Source organism: Mustela erminea, chromosome 4, assembly GCF_009829155.1.
Source record: "Mustela erminea isolate mMusErm1 chromosome 4, mMusErm1.Pri, whole genome shotgun sequence".
Classification (NCBI taxonomy): Eukaryota; Metazoa; Chordata; class Mammalia; order Carnivora; family Mustelidae; genus Mustela; species Mustela erminea.
The window spans coordinates 40,961,085-40,987,064 of NC_045617.1; the positions used below are offsets into that span (position 1 = coordinate 40,961,085).

At 43.6% G+C, this 25,980-nt stretch overlaps 2 protein-coding genes across 9 annotated transcripts in view; one reads left to right on the forward strand and one right to left on the reverse strand.

Moving 5' to 3' along the window:
• Positions 1 to 1,848: 1,848 nt before the first annotated feature.
• LYRM2 (LYR motif containing 2) lies at positions 1,849 to 3,253 on the forward strand. Its single transcript, XM_032339069.1, has 3 exons — positions 1,849 to 1,961; positions 2,514 to 2,654; positions 3,024 to 3,253. The coding sequence occupies exons 1-3, from the start codon at positions 1,917 to 1,919 to the stop codon at positions 3,102 to 3,104; spliced, it is 267 nt and encodes an 88-aa protein (XP_032194960.1). The 5' UTR covers positions 1,849 to 1,916; the 3' UTR covers positions 3,105 to 3,253.
• Positions 3,254 to 8,909: 5,656 nt separating this feature from the next.
• ANKRD6 (ankyrin repeat domain 6) overlaps positions 8,910 to 25,980 on the reverse strand; it is a 66,690-nt gene continuing 49,619 nt past the window's right edge. For 6 of the 8 annotated variants that reach the window (XM_032339057.1, XM_032339063.1, XM_032339064.1 and 3 more), the window contains 7 exons: positions 22,345 to 22,449; positions 20,922 to 21,056; positions 20,407 to 20,592; positions 19,787 to 19,939; positions 12,115 to 12,228; positions 11,277 to 11,403; positions 8,910 to 10,155 (listed from right to left, as the gene is read on the reverse strand). In XM_032339057.1, the coding sequence (XP_032194948.1) occupies positions 9,584 to 10,155; positions 11,277 to 11,403; positions 12,115 to 12,228; positions 19,787 to 19,939; positions 20,407 to 20,592; positions 20,922 to 21,056; positions 22,345 to 22,449 (1,392 nt within the window). In that variant the 3' untranslated portion in view covers positions 8,910 to 9,583. The remainder of the gene's footprint in view (positions 10,156 to 11,276; positions 11,404 to 12,114; positions 12,229 to 19,786; positions 19,940 to 20,406; positions 20,593 to 20,921; positions 21,057 to 22,344; positions 22,450 to 25,980) is intronic. The other 2 variants (XM_032339062.1, XM_032339061.1) reach the window with 1 other exon arrangement.

A 25,980-nucleotide genomic window follows, 5' to 3' on the forward strand; every position in this document is an offset into this window, starting at 1 on the left:
CTTTTCAGCTTGTGCTGTGATGGGAAAGGGGAGGGAAAGGATACAAAAGATTCTCAAGAAACTACTGGGTGTTGGTCCTGCCAAATAATAAAATATTCTAGGGTTACATGACATAACCCCGAACAATTTGTTCAGACCCTAAAAAAACTACCTTAATGGGCAAAGCCCAAGAAGAAAGATTTAATAAATGTTGTCAAAATTAGTGTAGCAATTGGAAAAAAGTTAGACATCCACATCAAGCCATAAAGCAAACTAGGTGGAGTAAATATTTTAAAAGTTAACAATGAAGACAATAATGTAGGATTGCAAAGCTCTTTAGGGGAGAAACTGAAATTGAAAGCCTCAAAAGAAAAATACATTACTTATACAGAAACTTCGTAAAGCTAATATAAACAACTTTTCTTAAAGAACAGGCAGACAAGCCATACAAAATTAGAATACAAACCTTGATTACCATAACTGGACCAGTCATGAGAATTCACAAAGTGGGTGGCAAGGGCTATTTCATGTATTTTTATAAGAATTGTTATTGCCAACTAGACAAAACTTCAAAAAGTAGGCATAGTTAGCATCACCCATACATTACCTGGTAATGTTCAAGAAAGGTAGGCATTGGGAGTGTATGTGGCAGGTCCTGTTCTCAGTGCATTATGCCCAATGCAACTCTGAGGTAGATTGCATTTCACTTTGCAGATGAGGAAGGAGGCCAGGAGAGGGTGAGGTTGCTGAAATGACACAACTAGGAAGAAGGAACACCAAAGGATTCCAGCAAGTGGGCAATCAAGTAAATGCTCAGTAAATGGGTAACCAAATGAACATTTTTTGGCTGCAATTCAGAAAATTCTACTTGACAAACTATAGCAAAGATTCACCAACCCTACGTACTTACATAAATTAAGGGCATGTGTGTGTTGGGAGGATAAAACAATTATGAGGAAATAAAAGCTTAAGTTGTGGGGACATTCAGTTCCTCATTACTAGTGATACAAAATTGTTATAACTACAATGGAGCAGCTATTTAAAACCTCAGAATTAATGAGAAAATTAATAAAGGGAAACTTCATTGAAGTAGAGTTGGGAGACTAGAAAGGAAAGCTGGACCAACCACTCAGTGTCCCTTCCAGGAAGAGTGATGAATGACACAGACGTGCCAGTTATAGGTCCCAGCAGGTCAACAGTGAAGAAACAATTACAGGCCCCAAGAGGGAAAAAGATGAGAGGTGCAGTGTGCAAGAAATCAGCTACCCTTGCAACTCCATGAAAAATCATCTTGCTTTTTCCCAGTGGACTTTTCAAAACAACCGCTTCTCAACTGCCATTTCTGTAAAATAAGTTCCTCTCCTTTATCAGACTGGCCTGTAGTTTTTCCATAGCTTGCATGTCCCCAACTGCAATTCTCTATTCCCAAGTAAACCCGCTTTTGTTGGTAAAATAACCTACAGTTAAGAACATAACTAATGGCAACCACGAAGATGCCACCATGGGGGAAATGGTTGCAAACAAAAGACCAGGATGAAAACAAGGAAAAAAAGACAAAAGAACAGGACACAAACATTAAACATCAAAAATTTTATTTTGAACTATGCACATGTAAAAAGTTCAATGGGAATACACGGTTTCACCCCTCACTAACTTAACCAGTGCCAGGAACTGGGCCAGTTGCCTTACCCTTCCTATTATCACAACTTTGTGACGCAAGAACTGCTATCCCCCTCGCAACCCCCAGAAAGTGTATTCTAGGACAAAACTGCCCAAAGCTTTATAGCTTCAGTTCAAACAGACTAAGTGTGATTCTGCGGCCAACTGTAACCAGCAGCCGGTCTCCGGGGAAACCAGGCTAGCCCCGCCCCTGGTTACGCGCCCACTTCCGCTCCTGCGCACTGGAGTTCTACGGAGACCGGTGCTACCTGGAGGAAATGGCTACTTCCCGCTTACCCCCGGCGACACTAACGTTAAAGCAGGTAGCGCCCGTTTTTGTCAGCCTTGTAGGGCAGCTTTCCTTGATCTGATCTCCATTATCCACCCCACCCTGCGGAGTGGGTCGCGGGGGCGGGACTTCCTGGTGCGGAAGCCCGCTGTGGGGGTGGAGAGGAGGGGGCTGCCCTCTGGCCCTGGCTGGGTTCGTGAGGAGGGCGGGCTGTGGAGATCTTGGAACCTGGATGCCTCGGCCACGGTGAAGTCTGAGCTATGGTAAAGAGTGAGATCGCCAAAGAATTTTAACTGCGTTGGTTTAAAAAAAAAAAAAGTGCTTTACTGTCGTTACAGCCTCTGGTAACCGGTAGTCTCTTCTCTGCTCAGTGGTCATCTCTTGATGTTAAGGGTTCTGAGGTTTGACAAAGGAGTAAGCAAACAGCCCAAATACACTCGGCCTTTTTCTTAAAAGGGAAGTTTTTCGTTGTCCTTTTCAAAACTGAGGACCAAAGAGAAGTCATCTCTTTTTTTCCCCCAAGTACAGCCCTCTGGGCTGTAGAGTTTGCGGTTGTCATTGGCATTTCTCCTCCTCCCCTCTACAGTTCATGAGAAGGCAACAAGTTCTCCTTCTCTACAGAAGGATTTTGCAAGCAATTCGGGAAGTTCCAAATGACTCTGACCGCAAATACCTGAAGGACTGGGCAAGGGAAGAATTCAAAAGAAATAAAAGTGCCACTGAAGAGGTGAGAACAAGATCATGGTGAGGTCAAGCCCTGACCGTTTTGTGTTAGTTGAATTTTTTTTTTTTTTTAAGTTTAATAGACATTTTGGAATTTAAGGATCATGGAGATGTATCTACATCTTCATCATTCCTTTTAATGTTACCAGTTTTCCACTCAAATGATATTTGAAATTTTATGATCTTTACAGTATCATCACCTGACTTTTCTGTTAAATCAGATATACATACACACACGTGAAAAGATTGTAGATAAAACAGCAAGATGGTTTGGGAAGTATGATGACTGTGTTGGTCCCTAACAAATGAAATGATAGAGCTGTACCTAGTGTAACCAAGTAAAATAGTGACCAGCTTTCACTTTCTTCTACAGGACACAATCCGGATGATGATTACTCAAGGCAATATGCAGCTCAAAGAGTTAGAAAAAACCCTTGCTTTGGCAAAATCTTAACTGTAGCATTATTCTGAAAGACTGAATTTCAGAGTTTCCATGTGTATCGTTGAGCTGACTAGACTCAATGATGGGCAACCTAAAAGCAAGTCAAACTGTTCAGTACCTGGGAGAATATCAGAACACGGAGCACGGCATGTCAGAGCAAACGAAAGCACATCAGAACAATCGCCTTAACATTGAAAAACATACCCTTGAACATGTTTTTGCAAATGTTTTTGGATATGTCAGCAATTCAAGTAGCAAAAACCAGTACAAGTGGTCAGCACTTAAAATCCTCAACATCATTAACCCTCTGGGAAATGCAAATTAAAAACCACACTGAAACAGTAACCACCTCCACTGGAATAACTATAACTAAAACAGTTAGTAGCAAATATTGATAAAGATGTAGGGAAATTGGACCCCTCATATGTGCTGTGGGAAGATCAAATGGCACAGCCACTCTGGAAAACAGACTGTCAGTTGCTTCAAAGATTAAGTTACCACACAAGTCAGCAGTTTCTTCCTAGGTTTATAACCAAGAGAACTGAAAATCTTTCTATAAAAAACTTGTACGGGAATATTCATGGCAGCATTATTCATAATAGCCAAGAAGTAGAAGCAATCCAGAGGCCCATCAACTGAGAAACGATTAAATACGATGTCTGTAGAATATTATTTAGCAATAAAAAGGAATGAAGTACTGATAACATGTCTGCTACACATGGATGAACCTGAGACCAGTCACAAGTGATCACATGTTGTACGATTCCATTTATTTGAAGTATCTAAAACAGGAAGAAAGAGTTGGTTGCCCTAGGCTGTGTGGATAGCATGGCAAGTAATTGCTAATGGATATGGGGTTTCTTTTCTGAGTGATGAAAACATTCTAAAGTTACAGTGGGGCTCCTGGTTGCATAACTCTGATTATACTAAAGTCCATTGAATCGTATATTTTGCATGTATGATATATGAATTATACTTCAGTAAAGGTTTTACGGATTTTTTGGCTGATGTAGAATTGACATAGAATACTGTGTAAGTCAATATTTTAAGAAACATACTGTATGAGATGTATGGAAGTATACTGACCTCAGGAGATGCCCTGGACCTTTCTTGAAAAAATCCTCCTGCATTACTGAGGGTTGTTGAGGTAGGTTCCTCAGATGGGTCATGATCCGGTCATCCAAGGATTCTCTGAAAACATCATCACTGGGAATATATATCTTTGTTGGAAAGAAGAGAGACAGAAGCTTTAATGAACACATTGAGGCACTTAACAAAAAAAAGAGGCAACAACATCGGGATGAAACTAATGGCAATTACCTCAGCATCCGCATAGAAGTGAGACTGTAAGGGAAGATCATTGGTGCATTAGGTTCTCCTCCAGTGACAGGAAAAGAAAGTTTGCAGAATACATTGGAGATGAGAAGTTGACCTGAGGATACTCTGACCAAATAATGTGCAACAGTTAATTTAGTGAAAGTGAGAGCTTATGGAAGAGGCGGGATTGGCAGTCCCTACAGACCGATGTCCTCTGTTCTTTTACAGAACAGATCTGAAAAGGTAATCCCAGAATCTGACCAGCACCTGAAAAATGTAGGAGAAATTCTGCAGAATGATAAATGGTTACCTAGTACTGGGCTGCACACCAGAGGGAGAGAGAGGCAGAAGCAGGCGTTCATCCATGACCTGCCTGCATTGCCAGGCTCCACCCACCCAGCCCACAGGCTCAGCCCACAAGATAAAATAATTCTGAATGTTCTTCAGCCAGGTTATCTAATTCAAAATGCATGAGCTAATTATCAGATTTATACATAGCCTTGCATCAGTCAAGCTATTGCCAAGCCATCTGATGGGCAGAAGCCTTTGTGAACAGTTTGTGAACAGAAAGCACTTTCCTTCTTGCAGCATGATATACCTGATCAAGTATAGGCAATTTCTAATAAGTCTAAAATCTTGACACTACAAATCACCTTTTCATGAGGTGTAGAAGTCAGTGACTTGGTGACATTCTTCCTAGCAGTGGTATATGTCAAAGATATAAGAGCATTTGTGGTTTAAGTTTGTAAGATGCAATTAACAGATGCCAAGAAAACAGAACTTGGGATTTGTTTTGTTTTTTTAAATTGGGTGAAACACTACAAAATTGAATTTTCATTTTCCAGAGGCTAAGATTATTATAACCTTTAATAATGGACAGCGTTTGAGCACTAAATAAATCTTAGGCTAAACAACAGTTTCTCCTCCCCTATGAAACCATGCTCATTAAGATGGCCAGGTTCTAACTCCTGGTAGAACACATTCTATTTAGCATCTTTGTCAGTGTTCTGGCTTAGACAACAAATTACCCTTCTGGGTTTTCCCTGTGAACTGTACTTGCACGGGAGCACCTGGGTGGCTGAGTCGGTTAAGCATCTCAGTTTTGGCTCAGGTCATGATCTCAGCATCATGAGATTGAGCCCTGCCTCAGGCCCTGTGTTGGGCCTGGAGCCTGTTTAAGAGTCTCCCTCTCCCTCATTCCCTACCCACCCTCTAAAACAAAACAACCCAACAACTATACTCTTATCTGATTGTTGGAAGTTTTGTTCCTGAAATTTAATTTAAGGTACTTGTTCAGTTTATGTATTTGTACTACAATAAGTCAAATCTTTATGTTAAGATTTTTTAAAATATTTTATTTATTTATTTGACAGAGCTCAGAAGTAGGCAGAGAGGGAGGCAGAGAGAGGGGGAAGAAGGCTCCCCGCTGAGCAGAGAGCCCCATGGGGGGCTCGATCCCAGGACCCTGGGATCATGACCTGGGCCGAAGGTAGAGGCTTAACCCACTGAGCTATCCAGGTGCCCCTATATTAAGATTTTTTAAATATCAAAGCTTTCGAGCATAAGGGTAATAAGTAGCTAGGGCTATCATTTAGCATCCTGAGTATCCCTGCGTCATTACCTCCTTTGAAGTGTACCATCAGGTTGGAAGTTTCTAAACTCAGCACAGGCCTTGCTATGGGTGGGCCTACAGAGGCCGTTCTCCTATTTGAGAAAAGCAGCATATTCTCTGGTGTTTATACTATGGGAGTCACACAAGCAGACACTCAGGAGAGGCTGAGACCCACACTTACCTAAATGCTCTTGTACAGAAGAAAAATGCTAGTCAAACAGAGGGAAACAGCTTACATCTACTGTGGAAAAAAACTGGGATTATGTAGAGTAATTCTGTCCAAGCAGAATCAAAAACAAACTGTCACTTTGTGCCAAACTCGAAATCACCACAGCCTATTTCCTTCCTTCAGGCAGGCATTTGAGCAATTCTGTCAGGATTAAATTGCTATTTTTGTTTACAAGGAAGAGGAAATTGCTTTTTATCTATTCTGGGTTGCATTAGGAAAATTTCTGTGTTGTTTCCCGACAGTGTGTCTCATGGATTTAATATATTCATACTTACCATATTTTGGCAACATTACAGAAGAATATTTCCCTTTAAAATCAACAGAAAACAATTTGAAAATTTTTTTTTATAAGTATTCTAAAAGGTCACTGGTTTTGTCTTCTAAATCTTAATCGATTTGGCTTTTCTATCACAGGAAGAAATGTATTTAGCTTTTACGAATAATTTGTTAGAAAATGTTATTTTGCCTGCATACAGTTTTAAGTGAGGTTTTGTTCTCTTGGTTCAGTATTTTCTAAAGGTCAGCAATTTAAACAAAACCTTAAAGCTTGCACTGAGAAGTATTTACGTAATTTCCAAAATTTATTTTTCATGCAGTACACCTGATTTCTACTTTAAACCAGATGTATTTACCAGAAATTACCCTTCTCTCAAAACAAGGCAAAGTGTGTCTGCATGAAGGCACTCTTTCTGGGAATCATAAATTTGGTCAACAACACAATCAAAAATATCCACTATATATTCACACTTTCATTTTTTAAATAAGAATTTTAATATCTATAGTGTTGAGAACCATGTTTAATGCTTAGAGGAGACAAATTCAAGGTAATAAAAATATTAAACAGAAGACAACATATCTCTCAAGTATCAGTGCTTGACTGGAAAAAAAAAAAAAAAAGATTTAAGCATGAAGACATCAATTTATTTTGGGCTCCTAAAGTCAAAAGTAAGATTGGACTTATATTCAATCTAACCACAGATTTTAGTTTACTCAGTGCAGTAGTTTTCTAACAAAAACCCCACTGCTGTATTATACTACTTTTCTGTGTTCTACATCATTTTCCCCCGTAGCTATTGAAAGTTCCAATCTCTGTTTCAAACACAACCCACATGACAGACTCTCAGTTAATGGCTTTGCTTCTTTGGAAGAGTACTAGGGTGGCATTCACTCATTGTAGCAGATAGCAGAAGGGAAAGGTAAGACACCTATCAGACCCAAAGTTGAAATTTTGACAATACTAAAGAACAAAGACCCAGTTTTTGAAAATAAGCCATTGGTCTAGAGATGCTGCCACCATTTTGGGTTGGGAGGCTGACTGATGGTGTTCGGTTTCCTTGCCTCTACTGGGTTTCCCTTCTGTTAGACAAGGAGCCGTGTCATCTGCCAGACCAGGTGCTTTTGACTCCTCATTCCTCCCTAGTCTGTTCCCTGTGACCTGGACAAAAATACCCAGTTCGCAGTGATAAACCACCTGCTTCTGATGGGTGGAGGTTACACAAGCAAAATACTTCCTTCCAAAGCACTCTATGGTTGAGATAAAATTTCATTGTTTTCAGCATTTCTTAACAAGCATACTTCTTGGGGTAATAGGATGTATTTAATGAGTAAAAAGAACTGCTTAGACTACAACTTACTATCTCAGGATTTCATCTGAGTATCGGGCAGTTCTCAAGAAACTGACGTGAACTGAGGAAGGATTTTAAAGCTGTCCGTGACGCCTGACTGGGGGACCCGAGAAAGTGAAGGTACCATCGCACTCTGGTTCTGCCTCAGGAGCGCAGAGGGGAATGAGGAGACGAAGGCGGCTCTCCACCGAGCGGTGCAACAGGAGAACCACACAGCCTTGATGGTAGCTGAGGAACAGGACAAGCTCACAGACATGAACATCAGCTGGAGAGGACAGGACATTGACTCCCTGTTCGGGTTGTATAATGGTGACCTACACCTAGATCTAGATTTGTTAGGAAGATCTCTGTCCATAGATTGTCACTATTAAAAAACAAAAACAACTGCAAGCCTGATTAGGCAGAAACAAAGGAACTGTAAACATACTGTGTTTTCCTGGGTGTGCCCATATCAGGAAAACATTTTCTCTTTGGCTCAATGAGCAGCATTTTACTCAAAGTTAGGGACAACAGTACTCAGTTCCTGTGCTGTTAGGATGGGGATTTCTGTGCATACATGGAATCTGAAAGAGATTAATAATAATCCCACATACCAAGGGACAAGAAGTATAGAAGAGAAATCCAAAATTCAACCTACCTAAGCCACTTCTACAACTTTTGTATATTCCATAGAGCAGAGCAAAATCCTCGGGGCTCCACAAAGCTGGGAAACAAGTGGGGTCTAGCTCAAGTTACTGAATTATTTTACCTTGAAAGAATCACTGCAAAGCATTGCGAAACTTTTGAGGGTCTTTAATGACAGGACAAAATTAGAAGTGAAATACTTTCAAAAGAAATAGCCTTACTTCTTTATAAAATGTAGACCGATAAGCTCAAATTTAGAAAGGTACTCTTGGATAATCGGGTGTGATTAAGGATAGAAGTTTCAGATAGTTTTTGATGAATATTTTTCCATTAATCTTTAAAATCAGTAGGATTAATCAATCATAATGTTACGGTATTTTGGCTGAAAATACAGAAACAATGACCATTGATTTGAATGTTTCTCATTTGAGTTTATTAACAAACGTTCCCAGTGCTATTAGCCAATTCCTCATTATTTTAAGTACACACCAACTCTGCAAAATCTTTTAAGATATACTGGATCAAGTGACATCATGAAAATCTTTTTCTCCTCCAAATCTATTTGATAAGTTTTCATCTAGTTAAAAGGTCAGCATTTTGAGAAGTAGGAATTTGAGAGGGGATGTGTGCATCTCAGCCACAGTTCTTACAGAAAGATACTCTTTTCTGGGCCCAGCCAGTGTGCACCACATGAACGGCCACTGGCGTTCACAAGGGATTTGCTTTTCTTCTTCCTTTTGACTTATATTATTTCATACATCCTGAATTTTAGGGTTTAGGCTCGACGCATCATATAGTTGCTTAGCGTGGCTCACCTAATCTGAGCTTTTGAACCTCAGATGACCCTGGTCTGAGGTTATGAATTTGTAATGAAACCTGCAACTAAGCAAGTGTCCCCTGGTTTCAGTCTCACTGCTGAAGTTGTCATAACTTCAGAGCACGGGAAGCACGGGTCTGGCACATTTCAGAAATTCAACTGTTTTTTGAAAGGCAAGTCCGCCATGTGCACGATAACGGATATGTTGGCCGTAGCTCTTCTGGAGCTGCAAAGCCAGGAATCCCTTCTTGTGCTGCTCCCCAGGTCCTAATTTTCCTTCTGCACCTTCGTCCTTAGTTTAGCAAGTTCTTCTTCTAAACTTTTAATATGTTCCTTCAGGGTGGCCTTGTCTTGCTGGGCCTTCTGACTGGCTTGGCTTCGTGCTTCCTCAATCTTCCTTTCATACCACTTTTCCATCTGGGTAGAAACGGCCTCAAAAAAATACTGGGTGATCTCCAGAGCTTGGGAGGTATCTCGAATGTGAGGGGCGGTCTGCTCACTGCCTGCTGCTGGTGGGGGCAGCCCACAGGGGTTGCTGGGTGCTGGGTGCTGGGTCCGATGCCTTGTCTGCCCACTTCTCCCAGACTTCTTGGTTTGGGTGCCTCTGTCAACACAGGGCCCAGCCTGCTGATCATATCTGGCTGCCTCTTTCAAGGGTAGCAAGGCGGTCTGGACCTTGACATTCCGCAGTCGAGAGCCTGTACAGTCTGAGGAAGACAGCTCCTGCTGTAGTCGGTGGGTAGCGGTGGAGTTGAAGGCCTTTTCCTTGGGCCTCACCACCTGAGGAGAACTGTCAGAAGCTGCTACTGGACCTGCAGTGACCACTGACTGATCCACACCTAGTTTCGGAAGGAAAACAAAACCACATTCACACAGTCCCGTAGCTCTGGGTTGGCATTTCAGAGTCCTGATAATCCTGTAAACCGTCAGCCTTCCCAATGGCCCACCACCATGTGCAGTTTTTCCTCTGCCTTCCCCGCTTTCACTTCCCCCCAATGATCATTTTGGCTTGGTAGGGCTTAACCACACCGGCAGCATCTAAGCCAAAAAAGTTCTGGCCTTTCCTTTAGCCAGTTAGAAAGCTTAGAAGGTTCTGGGTATCATTTTGTGATTGCTAAGAATGTTCAAGGATCTCCAAAACAGAACTGAGTATGTACTGATGAGACTGAATCTGTCCATTCTCTAATTTCTGGGCCTTTTCTACACCCCCAGTTATTAGCTCCTTGACTCAAGCCCCAGTTTGGTGAGGTGGTCATATTCTCTATACCCAGAGCTCCAGCCAAGTTCCATAAAGAGACCTGGCATGATAAATTTGCCCAGGTTTTCCCCAATGTTATGGGCACAAAGAAGATAAAAACCACAGTTCCAGAAATGGTCTATAATAACTTAATATGCTTGACATATCAGAATTCCTCACAGAGGCCTAATTACAAAGGCTCTAAGTGTCCTCAAAATTATCACTGAGTAAAAGCACTGTGGCTAATGAGAAGACACCTTGCTTGAAAGATGTCTCCATCTAGCACCTTGGGGCAGCCTCAATATAGGAACTACTGCTCACAGAGGCTTTACATAGTTGAACAAAGGTCAAAGGCTGGTCAGGGAGAAAGTAGCCCAAGGGCTAGGGCAAGAGCCCTGCCGAGGAGACAGATGTTCATTTCTTACTCTTCATCTTTGGGACCTACTCGGACACCATCAACACTGTACCTGAAACACTGTCATCACCAGTCAACAATTCTTTTACTCCTTCATTCAAATATGTCTAAATACTTAAATAGGAGTACTTTCCTACTGTATAGCAACTGGATGTACAGCGATAAGCAATATATGTCCTTAGCCCTACAGAATTTATAATCTGGTGTTTTCCACAGCCCTATATAGGCTGCCTTTGGATACAGCAAAGAACAATCTCTGGGGGTTTCACCATCTTTGGGTGGAATGGCGCGCTCTGCACACGCGTTACCTGTAGAGGACTCGCAAGTAGATGGTGTGGATTTGGTCCTAGAGGCCCTAGAATCTCCAGAAAGCTTCAGCTCCAGATTCTGAATCTTTAGCATGCACCAGGTTTTTAATTCATCCACCAGTGATGTCTAAGAAAACAAAACACACACACACAAACCCACACAAATGATCAGGTGAGTTGCACATGTGGTTTATGAAGGAAAGCATCAAGAGTGGACTCTTCAGTTATGATAGTTCAGTGCATCATCTTGACCTGCCTAAAAGCTGTGGATTACCTCCCTCCCCGCCCACCAGCCACACAGCCTTCTCTGCTGCCCTCTGCAGACCAAGCTTCACCCAGCACCAAACCTGACAGTTTTTATAATCTGAATGGTTTAGGGCAAGAGACACCTTTAACACCCAAAGCTTCCCAAATCCTAATCAAGAGTATCTGGCTGCTTAGGAGCATGAACTCACACACACTCAACAAGGACTCGGTTTATGTCGTCTTAGGGAGACGAACTCCCCAAGGGCAGGAACCAAGCCTCGCTCAGCAACAGAGCAATGCCCAGCAGACGCACGGTACACAGAAGTGATTCAAAGCAGAGACTACAGCTTCCCCAGCATATTCTGTGAACCGTTTAGTTTCCACCTATTGCCAGAATATTTGGCAACAAAAGGACTGAACTACATGTTCTTTTCTATTCATTATATAAATGAATAAAAGGACATTGTAAAGAGGACATGTTACACATTACAAATGCTTTTATGGGCTCCAGGCCTCTGGGTTTTCAGTGATGGTCTTAGCTCAGTGGAGAGGAGTGGTAAATGCCCAGCTAAGGACAGGTCCTGGTTTTCACCTGTCGTTTCTCTCCCTCATGCTTCTCGGTGTCGGAGTGCTGCTGCAGGCGGTTCAGGCACTCGGTTCTCTCGGCTGAGAGCCGCTCCACCATCAGCTTGTCCAAAACACGCATCTAGGATTCAACGGGCAGACAGCATAGGACTGAGACAATCTAAGGATGGGTCCCGGTCTCTGGACTCCTGAGACGGGGCTCTGGGGGACCGAGCAGGAGCCAGAGAGAATAGAAGCAAACCTCAACTTCTCTTTTACCCTAGTTTCATCTAGTCTCCATCAGACTCCAGGTTTTCACCATCCCTGAGCCTGTTTCTGTATAGTCAAGGCTTCTTTTTCTCATTTGTTAAAGTCCTAAGGGACTGAAGAGACTGAACACACAGTAAATTTAAACTTAAGCCAACAGACCTTGAACATAGAATTTTTATAGGTTTCAGAACATTATTTCCAAGACTATTATTGAAAGGAAAAACTATTTCTAAATAGTCTGCAGCTGTACCCTTCCAATTAGTTCTTAACACCCCACCCGAAGCGTCAGTGGCTGCCTGTGAGGTGGCGAAAGAAGCTGAACGCTCAGCGCTTCTACCCAGTGTCCAATGAACAAACGCCCTGGGGCTTCCCTGAGAGGAACCAAAGCAAGTGTGAAGAAGGATGGGGAAGGAGCTTAAAGGGCTTGCGTCAGAGAACAAATGACTGTCCCCTTTCAGTCGTACCGTCCTGGTCCCCCAAACATCATGACATTTCCCTGCAGGGCCCTAACACCCAGGGGAGCCAAACTTCCCGCTGCTCAGACAAGGCCCGAACAAGGGAGAGGAAACTTGGCAGGGGCCAGCCCACAGGGGCTCGCTGCTGGGCTCCTCTCCTGTCGGGGACACACAGGAAGCTCAAAAAACTAAAAGAGCAGCAGGTCTGGAGATGTGGTGAGCACCTTCCGTTTGGTTCCTTCAGCCCTCCTGTCTTGTGAGCCACTCTCCGGTCTCCTCAGATTGACCGCCTCGCCTCCCTCCTTATCCCGGTCATGGAGTTGCTCTAACTTAGCCCCAGGGCACGGCTGACTGATGCCTGCGTGAGCGACGGACTCAGGCCACTGCAGAGTCCTTTACCTGTGATCAGGAATTAGGACAAAGAGTCTACACCCCCGTCTGTCACCCTCCTTGAAATAAAGTGAGGTCCTTGAGAAGATCCAGCATTTATCGAATACACTCCTCTCCAGGCTTAGGCTGGCTGAAGGGGGTTTTATTTATAAGACAATCTTAACTAATATATTATGGCACTAGGAGAAGACTTCTTGAAGGGGATTTCCATGAAGTACAAATAGCAGATGAACCTAAAATGCTCTACCTCACCAACAAACAAGGAAACCAGAATTAAACAATATTCTTAATTAGTTCAGCAAAAGCTTCAAATATGGTAATATTAATGATTGCAAAAGTTCAAGACGGAGACTCAATTTATATCCTTACCTGGCCTGTTGGATATAAATTCACACAACTTTTCTGTTAAGTAGATTACTAATATTTGTCAAGAGCCTTAAACATATTCTTTTTTTTTTTTTTAAGATTTTATTTATTTGACAGAGATACAGCGAGAGAGGGAACCCAAGTAGAGGAGTGGGAGAGGGATAAGCAGGCTTCCCACCGAGCAAGGAGCCTGATGTTGGGCTCAATCCTAGGACCCCGGGATCATGACCTGAGCCAAAGGCAGAGGCTTAACGACTGAGCTGCCCAGGCACCCCAAACATATTCTTAACTCTGGACCCAATTATGCTAAATCTGAGCAAATAACTTGAAAAGCAAACATTTACCCACATAAATGTTCATCACAGCATTATTTATAACAGTGAAAAACATTAAGCAATTTCAAAATCTAATAAAAAATATGCTGGGGGCACCTGGGTGGCTCAGTGGGTTAAGGCCTCTGCCTTCAGCTCAGGTCATGATCCCAGGGTCCTGAGATCGAGCCCTGCATCGGGCTCTCTGTTCCACAGGGAGCCTGCTCCCTCCTCTCTCTGCCTGCTTGTGATCTCTGTCTGTCAAATAAATAAACAAAATCTTAAAAAAAAAAAAAAGCTGGAATATTATGAAGCAAAGGACATGGTAAAGTGCTCAGGATATCAAATCAGGTGAAAAAAGCTGGTAGTAAGTCCACAACTTGAGCCAATGCAGACCTAGTATTAAGGTAACCTAAGGTGTAACTTAGGGAGGTGTGTGGTGTTTGGGTGAAAGTGGTGATGGGGATTAAGGAATGAACTTCATGGGACGAGCCCTGGATGATGTGTGGAATTGCTGAATCACCACACTGCACACCTGAAACGGAGCACTATTAACTATACTGGACGTGGGAAACAAACATGTAATAGACAAAACCAAATTACATGTTCCGCTCCATACACGGAAGTGTACATTGCCATTAATTAGCACACCAAAACCCAACACGACTAGGGCATTACCAAATTTAAACATAAGCTTAAAGATGGTCCAAGATGGTGAGGCAGTAAGACCCTGTCGTCTCCTCCACAGACACACCCAATCTACACCTATTTATAGAGCAATTCCTCCCGAAGACCTGGGGGATGACAGAGCAGTTTCTGCACCACAGGAGATAGACCATACAGAGAACAGCAAGGGAGACAGAGACACGGTAACAGAGGGAACCCCCTGCCCCAACGCTGAACTGTAGTGGAGACAGTACTGAGGGAAGGTGGGAAGATCTGTCTGCCCTGGTGCACAGAAAAAAAGCCAGGATTTAAAAGGGCAGCGAGAATACAAAGGAACCAGAACCTGCCAAACGTCAGGGCAGCCACTGGAAGACTCGCTGGGTCAGAAGGGCCGGCAAGCACCAGAGTCTGTGTTCCCCCTCCACCTTGATATCGCAGAAGGGAGCAGGGCCTGGGAACCACCGCCATCCTGCCACCTCGATGAGCCCTGCCCTAACCCTCTGCAGCCCGATCTGTCCCACCACGGCAGCCCCCAGCATGGTGCGGTGCTCACGACAGCTCCAGCCAAGGTGACACAGGTGGCCAAGGTGACACAGGCTCTAAGTACCTTGAACACTCCACCTCCAAATGACTTGCCAGGGCACACTAAACACAGTGTGTCCTGAGTCCTCCGGCCTGAGTCCCCCTTGGCTCCAGAGGCTTAAAGGCACACACAGATGATGTGGTAGGGTGCATCCCGTGAAGAGCACCCTGGAACACATCACCTCATACCCGCTTTGGCTTCCGCTCACCTGCCGTGGGGTCTCTGGCACAGAGGGCCCCGGGACTGCCCCAATCTGCACTCACATTAGTTCATGCCATTCCACTAAGACAGCCCCAATGCAAAGATCCTGGGGACCCCCCACCCGCCCACACCAGCCACAGTTGTGCCAGCCAGCCGAAGTCCCCAAGCACACACACTCTGTCTACATAGGGAATGACCACACATAAGAGCATTCCTTCAAGTTTAAGAGAAGTAGCTGTTCTGCCTCATTCATAGAAACAAAAGCAGTAAGTCAAGCAAATGAGGAGACAGAGGAATAGGCTTCAAACAAAAGAACGAGAAAAAAAAGCAAGGAAAAGAACTAAACAAACAGAGGTAACTAATCCTAATGATAAGGTTCAATGTAATGGTCTTAAAGACCATTAAAGACGTTCACCAGTTGCACAGAAGGGGATGAACTCAGAACTTCAATAAAGAGCCAGAAAACTGAAGTAATCAGAGATGAAAAATATAGTAACTAGAAGGAAAAATATAATAGAAGGAACCAACAGACCAGGGAATGAAGAAGAATGGATCTGGAATCTGGGAGATGAGGCAATGGAAAGCACCCAGACTGAACAAGAAGAAAAACGAGTTTCGAGATAGCTAGAAACTTCCCTGGTGGGGAAGGGAAACCCCAGGTTCAAGAAGCACAGAGAGTTCTAAACAAAAGGAACCCAAAGGAGATACAAACCATGATACATAATTAAAATGTCAAAGAATAAAAATAAAGAGAATTTCAAAAGCAGCAAAAGAAAAGTAGTAACATTCAAGGAAATGTCCATAAGGCTATCAGCAGATTTTTCAGAAACTCTGAGGCCAGAGGAAGTGACAGGATATATTCAAAGTCCTAAAACAAAAAAACCTACAACTGACAATATTCGGCCCAGCAGAATATTTATTCTTCAGAATCCAAAGAGAGATAAAGACTTTCCCAAACAGAAGTTAAGAGACTTCGTCACCATTAAAACAGCCTTACAAGAAAATGCTTTGAAGATTTCATTTATTTGAGAGAGCGAGTGAGCAAAAAAGCACATGCGAGCAGGAGCCAAGGGAAGGGCGGAGGGAGAGGGAGAAGCAGACTCCCCACTGAGCAGGGAGCCAGACATGGGGCTCGATCCCAGGACTCCGGGATCATGACTGGAGTTGAAGACAGATGCTTAACCCAGGTGCCCCAATCTTACAAGACCTTCTAAAGAGATTTTTTTTTAAGTAGTAAAAAGGCAATAATTAGAAAATCATGACAAAAAATTGCTAAGTAAAAGCATCATACAGTCAAGTAGTAAAGCAATCACTTATAAAACTAGTATGAAGGTTAAGGGACAAAAGAAGTGCAAGTGTATCTTTAAAGTTAGTTAGGGAAACTCAAAAGAAAAAGAAACAAAATAACATATAAAACCCATGGGGGGTGGTCAGTAAAAATGAAGTTCTTTTTGAATGTATTCAAACTTAAGTGACTTTTTTTTTTTTTTAAGAGAGCAGGCATGTGCACATGAGCAGAGGGTGGCAGTGGGGAGAGGCGGGGCGGAAGGAGAGGGAGAGAGAGAAGCTCAACTATGCTCCGTGCCTGGTGCAGAGCCTAATGTGGGACTTGATCTCGTGACTCTGAGATCATGACCCGAGCCAAAAATCAAGAGAGTTGGTCACTTAACCGACTGAGCCACCCAGGCTCCCAAAGTGACCATCAATTTAACATAGACTTCTATATACCTAGGATATTATATAGGAATCTCATGGTAAATACAAACCCCAAACCTAGGATACACACACACACACACACACACACAAGAAAGTGAAGCAGAACATTAAAGAAATTCACCAATCAAGGAAAAAGAGCAAGAGAGGAACAGAGAAGAACTATGAAACAACAAGAAAACAGTAAAATGGCAATAGGTACATACCTGTCAATAATTAAATGTAAATGGTCTAAATGATCCAGTCAAAAGATAAGGGGTGACTGAATGGATTAGAAAAATAAGACCCATCTATTTGCTGCCAAAAGATACTTACTTCAGACTTAAAGGCACACACAGACTAAGAGTGAAGGGATAAAAGATACTCCATGCAAACAGAAGGGAGTGGGGAGAAAGTAGCCAGGGTAGCAATGCTTATATCCTAAGAAACAGACCTTTAAAACAAAGACTGGGGCACCTGGGTGGCTCAGTTGGTTAAGCAACTGCCTTTGGCTCAGGTCATGATTCTGGAGTCCCAGGATCAGGTCCCACACCAGACTCCAAGCTCCAAGGGGAGTCTGCTTCTCCCTCTGACCTTCTCCCCTTTCATGCTCTCTCTCACTATCTCTCTCTCAAATAAATACATAAAATCTTAAAACAAGAAAACAAAAAGCCAAGATTGTACAAGAGAAAAAGAAAGGCTTTACATAATGTTAAAGAGATCAATCCAACAAGAGAATTCTAATGATTATAAATACATACACACCCAACATCAAAGCACCTAAATACATAAAGCAAATATTAGGAGACATAAAGGGAGAAATTGATAGTAATACAATAATACTAGGAGACTTTAACTTCCCACTTACATCAGTGGATAAGTCATTCAGATAGAAAATAAAGAAGCTATCTTTTTTCTTTTTTTAAAGATTCTATTTATTTGATAGAGAGTGTGCAAGAGAGAGCACACACATGTGCACAAGCAGGGGGAGCGGCAGGCAGAGAGAGAAGCAGGCTCCCAGCTGAGGAGGGAGCCTGATTCGGGACTTGATCCCAGGACCCTGGGATCATGACCTCGGCTGAAGGCAGAGGCTCAAGAAACTGAGCAACCCAGGCGCCCAGGAAATTGTCTTTGAACCACACATTAGACCATTTGGACTAAACAGATATTTATAGAACATTTTATCCAAAAACAACAAAATACACATTCAAGTGCACATGGAACATTCTTCAGGATAGATCGTGTGTTAAAACAAATCTCAATTGGGCGCCTGGGTGGCTCAGTGGGTTAAGCCGCTGCCTTCGGCTCAGGTCATGATCTCAGGGTCCTGGGATCAAGTCCCGCATCGGGCTCTCTGCTCAGCGGGGAGCCTGCTTCCTCCTCTCTCTCTCTGCTTGCCTCTCTGCCTACTTGTGATCTCTCTCTCTGTCAAATAAATAAATAAATAAATAAAATCTTTAAAAAAAAAAATCTCAATAAATGTAAAATGACTAAAATCATATGAAGCACCTTTTCAGACCATAAAGTATGAAAGTAGAAATCAACTGCAAGAAAAATATGGAAAAGTCAAAAACACATGGTTTAAACAACATGCTACTAAACAAACAATGGGTCAACAAAGAAATCAAACTAAAAAAAAACTAAAAAAAAAAAAACTAAACTGGGGCGCCTGGGTGGCTCAGTGGGTTAAGCCGCTGCCTTCGGCTCAGGTCATGATCTCAGGGTCCTGGGATCGAGTCCCGCATCGGGCTCTCTGCTCAGCAGGGAGCCTGCTTCCTCCTCTCTCTCTGCCTGCCTCTCTGCCTACTTGTGATCTCTCTCTGTCAAATAAATAAATAAAATCTTTAAAAAAAAAAAAAAAACTAAACTAAAAAAAAAATTTATATATATATATATATATATATATATATATTGAGACAAATAAAAATAAAAACAATAGTTCAAAATCTTTGGGACACAGCAAAAGGAATTCTCAGAGGGAAATTTAGTTAATATGGGCCTACCTCAAGAAACAAACAAAATATCAAACAAAAAAAACTAATCTTACATCTAAAGGAACTATAAGATGAAAAAGCCCAAAGTTGGAAAAAAAGAATAAACGTCACACAGAAATAAATGAGTCAGAAACTAAATAAAAACAACAGAAAAGATCAGTGAAACCAAGAGCTGCTTCTTTGAAAAGAAAATTAATAAACTTTAGCCAGAATCATCAAGGAAAATCGTGCCATTGCAGTGACATGGATGAACTCGAGGGTATTATGAGGAGTTAAATTAGTCAATCAGAGAAAGACAGTTATCATATGATCTCACTCGTATGTGGAATTTAAGGGACGAAATAGAGGACTGTGGGGGATAAGAAAGAAGAATAAAAGAAGATGAAACCAGAGAAGGAGACAAACCATAAGAGACTCAACCACAGGAAACAAACTGGCTGGAGGGGAGCGGGGTGGGGGCTGGGGTAACTGGCTGATGGACATTAAGGAGGGCATGTGAAGCAGTGAGCACTGGGTATTATGTAAGACTGATGAATCACAGACCAGTACCTCTGAAACCAACAATATATGTTAATTAACTGAACGTAAATTTTTAAAAAAGATTTTTAAAAATCTGAATAAATGGGCTTGAAAGAAACCAGAACTCTTCCTGACAGCCCAGCTGAAGTGCTCAGGGCCGAGGCTGCGGAACAGAAGGATGCTGGAGGGCTCTTTCTGATTTCCATTTCCTGTCCGGGCAGTGGGACATGAAGAGTTCTGGCAACTCACTGACCTGGTGCTGGGTCTTGCCCTCCATGTGTCCCAGCTTTGTGTTCATTTTATCCTGCACCGACCCCAGCTCTGCTCTGATCTCCTCCACAGCTGCCTCCAGCTGGTTCTCCAGCTTGTTGATTAGGGGTTCACATCGACAACCATTGATCGGTGCCTGACAGGGGAACAGCAAAGAAATCAATCTGCTCATTCGTTCCTTCCACAAATTGGTTTTGAGTCCCCTCCCAGTGCCAGTCAGTATGCCAGGGGGATACAGATTTTGGAAGAGGCAGACGGAGTCCTGGCATAACTCTGGGATGTCCAGTGGGCCAAGCCTTGAGACCAACAGGCATTAGGAATTTTCATAGAGTACCAATCCTTGCTGCTTTTATCTACTCTGGGGCCTCAAAATGATCCAGTCCCCTAAGGATGTTGCAGAAAGCCGTGTGACTGCCCCCGTGTACCTGGGGCTCAAGGAGGGGGCACACCTGCAGTTTGGGTCAGGAGGACCACCTGGTTTATCTTCAGAGCTCATGCCTTAAGTCAACATTGAAAATGGGTATTCGTCCCCAAGAATAGCAATAAACGCACAGCCTTGCTTAAGGCCGAGGGTCCCAGGTCTGGACGGGGCTCGTCGTGTACCTGCATCACTTTCCCATCCTTGCCCCGGTACAGCGTGTAGAGCTGGTAGGCTCTGAACTCATGGGGAGGGGGTGGGGGGGAGCATCGGTGCCGGGGCCTCTTTCTAGGAGGATTATGAGCATGCGCACTCTTCTGGTGTCCAGGCTGCTGGTCTGCTGGTGGGGTGGGGTCAGAAAACGCAGACACCTGTGGGAGAGGAAGAGCCAATACCCCTGAGCACTGGGACATCTGCAGGACTGATGCCCAGTGCACCACGCCCATCTCACCCACCTCTGACAGAGAACCTGGCTTGCTTGGTCTTATGGCATTCCTCTCTAAGCACCCCATGTCAAAAGAAATCGACCAGCCCACTAACCTTGTGTTTGAAGTTGGCCAGATTTCATTTTTGTGCTCTGGCTCCCAACCAGCAAGCCAAGCAAAGCGGCGTTTTTTGCTACTGGGCATGACGCTATCCCAGGGCCCTCTGCCAACCCATCTCCCAGCCCTCCCCTGGCTGTTTTCACGGGCCTCCAGACCTTGGGCCTTGACTTTCTCTGCCGATTGTCCTTTGCTCTGGGCTCTGGGGAGGCAGACAGGAAATCTTCTCTGGCCTCTTCTTTTCTGGGTACAGCATGTTCGCTGCTGGGGGTGTCTCCTGCTGAGACACTTCCCTACAGAGGAAAGAAAAAAAGCCCAGAAACCAGTTCTAATTGCCCCCCTCTGCCTTTTTCTGTAATGGTATAAAATTCTGGTTGCAAGACGGCATCCACTAAGGGACCCAGGGAACTCTGAGCCGATGACAAATCGGGAACACTGCCTGCTGGCCGACCCGGACCATGTTCCATTTTCCCAGTCACTTGAGTATTTGATTTTGCCTTTATTAGGGGCCAAATCAAACAGTCTTGGGTCTAATTCTATATTCTAGAGCTTCAGGAACCTACCACAAACACCTCAGCATTAGAGATTTTTTATTTATTATTTTTTTTTTTGCATTTCAACAACCACAGCAACAACAAAAATACCATTCATTCTCTGAACTTGGACCTCACAATTCATAACGGAGTATGAGAAACCTCTAAAACAACAACAACAAATCACATTTCCAGTCCTTATGGAACTCTTACCAATTAATATATACAATATACCTACAGGAACTTAATCAGAGTTACACCGCCTTAAACCTGGAAATGGATAAGATTTTAAAATAGAATAATGAGGACTTAGTATAAAATTTTATGGGCCAAAAGTTGTCTTTATATCCTAGCCTTTTTCGTTCTGGGAGATCGGCAAGGCACGGTGCATTCCATGGCTATGGTGTCTCGTCGTGCCGGCTGTCCCCCTACGAGGGCACCTGGCAGAGGGACCTGAAATCCAGCTCAGGCACTCTTTACCATATGTGCCCCGAGAGGGGCTGGGGTGCCCAGGGGGCGTCTTCTTCTCAAGTCTCACAGAGGAATGACATGGGCGACCATAGCCTCAGTCCACTCCCTAAGCAGAAAGGAAGGAAGCAACCTAGGCCAGCGGGTGTCAAACTGGAGTCCGCATCAGAATCACCCGCAGGGCTTGTTCCAACCCAGCTTGCCGGGCCCCTCCCAGAGCATCTGATCCAGGGCTTCTGCATTTTTAACAAGGTCCCAGATGATACAGTGGACACCACGCTTTGCCAGCCACTGCCCTATATGATTAAGGGCACAGTGTCCCAGGCGGAGCTGTCCACATGGTGGTGACAGGGCCACAGATAGAGGGGGCTAGAAAAGACCGACAGGCAGGCACACGATCTGAACCCTTGGAGGAGTGGAGGACAGGGAGTCGAAGAGAAAGCACGGACAGCGTTTGAAGAAGCAGTGGAAAGGAGAGACAGAGGGCGTGGCCGCTGCCCCAGGAGCCCAGAAGCCATGTGAGTCTCCCACCCTCTGGGAGGGAGTGAAGTTGGGGAGGCGCAGGAGGGCTACCCCCCACCTTGCTTTGTGCCACCTCATCTCTTGGCACAGACTGAGCTCTCCTCTCTTCCTTGAGCCTCTCTCTCTTTTTCCTCAGGCTTCGCCCACGACTGAAGCGCAAGACCTGAAGGAGGCAAGAGGCATCGTTACAAACCGCCGGTGCGCAGCGTCAGCATGATGGACTCGTCCTTGGACCCGGTGCTCTGATCTAATGCAGCTTCCCGCCTGGCGGGAGACACCCGGCGTTCACGTCCACAAGCACTTCCAGACTGTCTGCTAGGCTCCCGAGGTCCCGTGCCAGGCTCTCTAAGGACCCAGAGAGGAGGAGCCCCGATCCCTGATTTCCAGGAGCTTCAGGTCTAGGACAAGAACAATGGCCCCATATAGGCGTATGCAGGCTGTGCACGGCTGAATTCCAGAGACCACTGCTCAGAGAGACTAGGACAGGCATGGCATCCCCGGGAGTGGTAAAACATGGCAGCCCCGGGCCAGGCACAGGCTCACTATCTTGGTACACGGAACCTGAACTAGCCCATCAGATTTTCTCTCGATCTAACTATATTCAAGGCATGGGGAGTTTGAGTCAAACACAGAGGTGCATCTGTGAACCACAGTACCCACCATGGGACAGGAATCTCCTCCTCAGAAGGAAGCATTTGGTCTGCCCCTTCGAGTACGGGAGTGGAATGGACAGAGGCAGGTAGACATGGGGTCTGAGAGCCTGATTTTGGAACCCAGCAGCAGCTGGTTGTAAAATCTTTGGGCAAGTTCTTTGCCCTCTCTGCATTCCCCAGTGTAAATATGGTGAGTATATTAATAGAATTAACCAAGACAAGCAGCCGGCTGGGACACGCTGGACCATCAGTCACTGTTAGGTGCCTTCTTCCTGCCCCCGTCCCTAGAGTACCTTGATTGACAGAGGAAGTTTAACAAGGGTACAGATCTTTGAGCTGGCAGAAACCTTCAGTCTCTGGCTCAGCTCCATACCCTTCCCCCAGCCCCTTGCTCCTAGTTCAAGAGGCACCCACCCCACTTTGACTAAGGGGTCTAGGAAGTCCAAACACTTTTTCAAGGTCTCAAAATTTTTCTGCAAAGAAACAGTTGGTCTTCATATATAAATAGTTCAGCATAGTTTTCAGCTCAGTGTTCAACTTCGTGTTCATTAAATTCAAGTGACACTATTATGGGACAAAAAGAACCTCTACAGGCAGCAGGAGACCCCTAAATGGAGAATTCTGGACAACATCTGCCTGTGGCTGAACCAGATTTTTAAATTGTATTTTCATCCCTGAAGTCAACAGCTCTGAAACCCTGGATCCATGAGGTTAAAATTACCTTCATGATATTACCACAATGTCGGCCGCCTTCTCTCTCACACTGAGTGTACAGCGGTGTTTACCAAAAGCTGCACACGATACGCCAATGGATCACATGCGGAAGTAAAGGAGGGCCCTCCCATCTTTTTAGGAAAACAGTATGGAGATTTGCAGAAATGAAAAATACTGCTATACTGCTACTTACTCTTCTCACACAACTTGTTTTGATAAAGTTATTTTTCAGAAAATCAATCTCCTTTTGTGGTAACAGAGTTAAAAATGTTTATTATTTAAAAACACTTTGCAAGTTGAATTTCAATTATGGTAACTATTAACAGATATAAACACAACTCTTTATGGGCCTCTAGAACGTTATGTGTCCCTAGACCAAAAGGTCTGAGAGCCACTGTCCTAAGCCCTTTCTTAGCTAAATTCGGACTCACTAGGAAGTCTAGTCTGATGCGAAGTGACTAGCGCCCATCGCTCATTCAGCTTATGGTCTGCCAGAACAGAATACAGCCCAGCATTCACCCAAAATTCACTTTCAGAAGCATTTGTGAACCGTATCAATCTAAACAGAGAAGGGATACTCACAGGTCACCCAAATCACCAGAATAATTCCCTCCATAGAGCGTGTTATTAGCCAGTGAAAATAACTTTGCATGGCTTATAGCCTTTCTCAGCGAGCCATATCGTCTACCAAATGGAATGTCATCAATCTTTTCCAGTTCACAAAAATCAGGGTATACGGATCCTTACAGAGTAACCTCGAAGGACTGCCATTGAAATCCATGGTCAACTAAGGTGCCAAGGCAAGGAATTTCCTGTTTCACACAGAGGAAGGCTAGTTCTATCACCTCAGAACAGAAGAACAGCCTGTGTATAATTTTGTGCATATGTGAAAGTTCCTTCTTCGTATTGAGAATAGAGTTTAGCATATATAATCACGTAAAAAACTTCCATAAAATGTCATCCTGTTTGCTATTCAAGTGGGTGTGGAAAAACCGAAGATTTTTTTGTTTGCTTTTAATGGAAACACTAAAGGAGAATTACATAGGAAAAAGGCCCACGGTAAAGTTTTTTCTCTGTGAACTCAGATCCCTGAGATCTGGAAGACAAAAGGCAGGTAGAGTTAGAGGCATGTAAGTCTGTGTGCCTTGGGGATACTCCACGCCACAAAGTTTGATGATCATCATACAGCTAAGAACAGAGGTGGCTGTCCGAACTGTCAAATGCTGAAATGCCGTGTAACAGAAATGGATTCTGACTTTTATGATAGCATCCCTTACTTTCTGATCTGTAAGAGACCAATATTTTTCTATCAGGATTCATGGATGTGATTCCGTTGATGATTCATTTGCAATAGTTGGAAAGAGGTGGAAACTTTTTCCAAAGCACCACTTGACTTGTTCCTGTCAGGGGCTCCAGAGACTTCCAGACACCACTGAGGACCCACTCCATGGGCAACAGGCTGACCAGTTTTCAAAAGGCAAAAATCTTCACCTCTTCCAGATACTGCTAATTATATCAGGTAGGTTTTAAAAACGTAAATGAGGGGTGCCTGGGTGTCTTAGTCATTAAACATCTGCTTTGGGCTCGGATCCTGGGATCATGACTGGAATCAGGCTCCCTGCCTGGCGGGAAGCCTGCTTATTCCTTCCCCACTTCCCCTGCTTGGGTTCCCTCTCTGTCAAATAAATAAATAAAAATCTTAAAATTAAAAAAAAGAAAAAATGAAATAAAGGTCATACAGACCTCTGGGCTGATGGGCGTCGGGTATGTCAGGGTCCTATCTAGAATCTTCCTCTGGCTCTCTGAGACTTTACCTACTTACAGCATCAGGCATATTAAGATTGAAAACGAATCTATTTTTGCTGTACTGTAACAGAGTACCTCTAATCAGGAAGTAAACCATTTCCTTAATATTGGACATTTAGATCCAAATTATTATAACAAAATATTGGACAGCAACAAAAAAGCAAACTGGCTTCCACATGATGAATAATTATGTGAACTGCAGAACATTTTCCTATTATAATTAAGATAAAGGGTAGGATACAAAAGGGTAGTATATTGTAGGCACAATTATGAAAATTAGGTGTCTGAAAGGTAATATGAAGAAACAAAAAACCGTTATTTCAGGATGCTAAAATGAGGAACAGCTTATACATTATTAAGTGTTAGATAGTTTCAATCTCAACTCAAATGATATTAATTTTAAGTTAAATGATGCCGCAAATACCATTACATTCAATAAAAGGAAAGAACACCATTATATTTGACTGCCTCTATTGGACATTAACTGCTTTGTTTGCCTACAATGGATCCCTTTCTCCCAC

Coding starts and splice junctions, on each gene's coding strand:
- LYRM2 (XM_032339069.1), top strand. CDS start 1,917: ATGGCTACTTCCCGCTTACCCCCGGCGACACTAACGTTAAAGCAG. Junction 1,962..2,513: donor CGACACTAACGTTAAAGCAG/GTAGCGCCCGTT, acceptor TCCCCTCTACAG/TTCATGAGAAGGCAACAAGT. Junction 2,655..3,023: donor ATAAAAGTGCCACTGAAGAG/GTGAGAACAAGA, acceptor TTTCTTCTACAG/GACACAATCCGGATGATGAT.